We start from the raw sequence: 3,335 nt of genomic DNA, 5'->3' as shown, positions 1-3,335 counted from the left end.
GTGATAGGGAATGATGGCTATGAAGATGATTATCATTCTCCTTTGTCCTCCTTCACCACCCTGGCACCTGGGGCCCAGGCCAGCACCCTCAGCAGGAGGATTTGAGCTCCAGCCTGACTTTCTGGTGCTCAGGAGAAGTAGCACTAAGCTGACTGATTTTGTGTTTGAGCGTCTCACTCATGAATGTCAATATCAATGGGGGCAACTGAGCAATATCCCACTTTTATTATTTCTTTAGGTATTAATTTTATGCTATTAAAGGAATTCATGAGTTTTCAACTTTTTTTATTTTTATTTTTTTTCAGAGGAAAAAAGGGTTTCATATAATAGTTATCAAAAAAGTAAAAGGAACAACCTAATTGCACACACTGGTGGCAAGTAAGTCCATAGTCTATTGTGATAGGTCCTTCCAGCATCAGTCAGGTAGGCTCTTCTCATCTGTCATCTCAAGGTTATTTACAGATGTGGTAACTTTTTAACAAGTCTCTCAGAGGAGGGAAGGCAGGCTTCAATCATTGGTTTCAGGATCTGTCTGTGCCATGTAGGCATCCAACTCCGCATCCAGGTGTCCTTTTGTTTTCGACATGTATGCATCCAATTGGTTGTCCAGCTGTTCCTTGGTCAGTGCAGGGCGAGCAAAGGCACCTCTCCCTCGTCCGCGGCCTCGGCCTCCAAAGCCCCCTCTTCCCCGACCTATCATACCACCGATTCCGCCACGACCCATAGCTTCAAGCCCTAGGCCCCCTCTCCCAGGACCTCCACGACCTCGAACACCACCTCTTCTTAAGCCCATTTGGGGAGCTACGGCTCTTCCACCTCGGAGCAGGTTTTGACCTGGAAGCGACATCCCGCCCCTAAGTAGGGTTCCTGTGGCACATCCCCCACGTGGTCCACCTCTAGGCAAACCGCTCTGGATTATGGGTAGGCCTCGTACTCTGATCGCTCCCCTGGCCAGGGCCCCTATGGGTCTGCCTAACCGTGCCTGGATGTTACTCTTACCCAGGCGCTGCTTTAAGCTCTGTTTAAGTTTTAATGCTGCCTGGACAGAGGGTCTATTTTCCATGTGCTGGGCCAGTCTTCTGTTTCTGGCACTGGCTAGCTGCTGCTGTTGCTGCATCGAAGCCCGAATATTCACTGGCATCGGCTGTTGGTTCTTCAGCATATTAGTAAAGCGCTCATTTAAAGACATCTTGGTGGTGCTTTTTAGCACAACTTTAGGTGCTGACTGTGCAGCCATCTTCAAATCCCGAGGATCGAAGGAAAAGGACGCCAGTGCTCCTCCCGGGGCTGCCACGACGGCTGCGGAAGGCAGGCCGGGGGCCGGCCGAACCTGAGTTGTTGGTGAAGGGGCTCGGGTGAACTGGTTTGGTTGGCTAGATGCGTAAGTGGTAGACTGCTCGGTCAGTTCGCTGTTGGCTGGCTGTCTGCTGGGCTCAGCCGGTCCACCTGCTCACATGGCCTGCCCTTTCCTGCCTTTCGTCAGTGCCACCGCAACCGCTGCCACCAACTCCCGCTCGGCGCCCAAACAAAATGCTGGGGCCTGCTCCTTTGAGTGAGTCCCTGAAGTGTGTCTCCAAGAAGAGTCTCCGAAGCCAGTCTCCTACCAGTTAAATGCTCAGTAATGTGAGCCTGGCCTATATATACCGCTAGGAGAGTGACTCTCTTTAAGACCTCACCCACCAAAGCTCCTCACTGGAGGTGAGACACGTGGGTGAGGGTAGGGGTAGGAGGATCTTCAGAAGTCAGCTTAATGTAATCTTTTCTTATTTCTGCAGGCTAGGAGGAACTAACCTTGTTGATATGCATAATCTGATTTGCACCTTGGTAATCCTCCCTTGAATTTCACAACACCCTTTATTCCCATTTGGCTGAGGAGTAAACTGAAATTAAAAGTAAAATCTTGCCCTAGCTGGTTCGGCCCAGTGGATAGAGCATTGGCCTGAGGACTGAAGTGTTCCCAGGTTCGATTCCAGTCAAGGGCACATACCCAGATGGCAGGCTCAATCACCAGTGGGGGGTATGCAGGAGGCATCAGATCAGTGATTCTCTTTCATCATTCGAGTTTTCAACTTTTAAATGCAACTCATTAAAAAATGCAGTTTTTAAAAGTTATGGTTGCAAGTTCTGGGCCCTCCGAATAAGTGTCCTCTGAAGCAAGAGTTGCATCCCATCTGAAGTATCTGGTATCTAGTGGCGGGCAGAGTAGACATGGCAGGGCAGCAGGGTTCAACTAACAGTGTTGGGGCAAAGCAGGTATTGAAAAGGTACTGACATGGCAGCAGAACTGGGTTCCTGTGGGGTGGAGCTGCACATGGCAGGCAGAAGTGCCTTCAGCGCAGGGACATACTGTTTTGTCAGTGAACTCTTGACGCTCATCACATAGATAGATGTGATATCCCAACATTCAGTCGATCATAAACTGGTCACATGGCACCAGTGGTCTGCCATGCAGATTGTGTGCTGTAGAAAAGTCCCTTCACTGTCTGCAGATGCTTGGGGAGCATGAAGCAACTTTCCAGATAATTCAGTCCCTAAGAAGTCTTCACTTTTCCTGAAATGATGGGCTATTTCAAATGAAAATACTCTCTTTGGCTAAAATTGTAATGTAGTCTCCTCAGTTCTCCATTTTTCTGGTCATATATCGAAAGAGACTTACTGCTTCTTATACATGGGGTCAAGCACCCATATTATGCAACTCACCAGAAAATCTAGGGCTTAAACTGGTCTACATGTGGCAGAATAAGATTGCCATTGGCTTAAGTTAGAAATAGTTATTCAGATTTGGGTCTCCAATTAATGTTTAATTTTATACTTGTTTTTGTATGGAGGGGAGTCACCAACTGAGTTAGAGAAATTTTGGAAAAATAGTCAACAGAGAAAAATAACAATAGTTAGCGACATTTATTGAGTACATACCTTGTGTTGATTGTGAAATACTTAACCTCTTGACAACCTGAGGTTGACAGTGTGGAAGCTTGAGAATTTAAGTTCCCTACCCAGGATTTCCAACTGGAACATGATGGAGTCTAGACTCCATCTAAGTCCAGTGGGTACCAGAGCTCCTGGTTGATGTGTCTTACCAATAATGATGGGCAACATGTTTATTACTAATAAATACAATGCTGTAAACAGCAAAGGAAAAAGTGTAGGTCCTGACTATGTATTCCTTTTAATGTTGGAAAGGCAGGTGATAAGAAAGTGGCTTGTCTTCTAGGCTCTTTTGACACATCCGCTGGTCCACAGAATGCCTGCTCTTCTTGGCTCCCCACTTCTCTTTGTCTCTTTCCAGAACATAAACTCCTCTAAGACCTTCCCTGCAAATCTGCAAATTTTCC

At 47.2% G+C, this 3,335-nt stretch overlaps 1 protein-coding gene across 2 annotated transcripts; it reads right to left on the bottom strand.

Annotated features, from left to right (window-relative positions):
- Positions 1-445: 445 nt before the first annotated feature.
- LOC139001982 (chromatin target of PRMT1 protein-like) lies at positions 446-1,237 on the bottom strand. Of its 2 annotated transcripts, XM_070403468.1 has the most exons (2): positions 832-1,237; positions 446-705 (listed from the first exon to the last, which is right to left on the bottom strand). In XM_070403468.1, the coding sequence occupies exons 1-2, from the start codon at positions 1,235-1,237 to the stop codon at positions 509-511; spliced, it is 603 nt and encodes a 200-aa protein (XP_070259569.1). In that variant the 3' UTR covers positions 446-508. The 2 variants fall into 2 exon arrangements, with proteins under 2 accessions (XP_070259569.1, XP_070259568.1); XM_070403467.1 differs by having other exon boundaries at positions 446-1,237.
- Positions 1,238-3,335: the final 2,098 nt, after the last annotated feature.

This window comes from Myotis yumanensis, unplaced genomic scaffold, assembly GCF_028538775.1.
Source record: "Myotis yumanensis isolate MYYU_CA2020_CCGP unplaced genomic scaffold, mMyoYum1.0.hap1 SCAF_2, whole genome shotgun sequence".
Lineage (NCBI taxonomy): Eukaryota > Metazoa > Chordata > Mammalia > Chiroptera > Vespertilionidae > Myotis > Myotis yumanensis.
This window is presented reverse-complemented; position numbering and strand designations above follow the sequence as displayed.

What these genes read in the sequence shown, in the direction of transcription:
- LOC139001982 (XM_070403467.1), bottom strand. Translation starts at nt 1,237, where the DNA reads ATGGCTGCACAGTCAGCACCTAAAGTTGTGCTAAAAAGCACCACCAAG.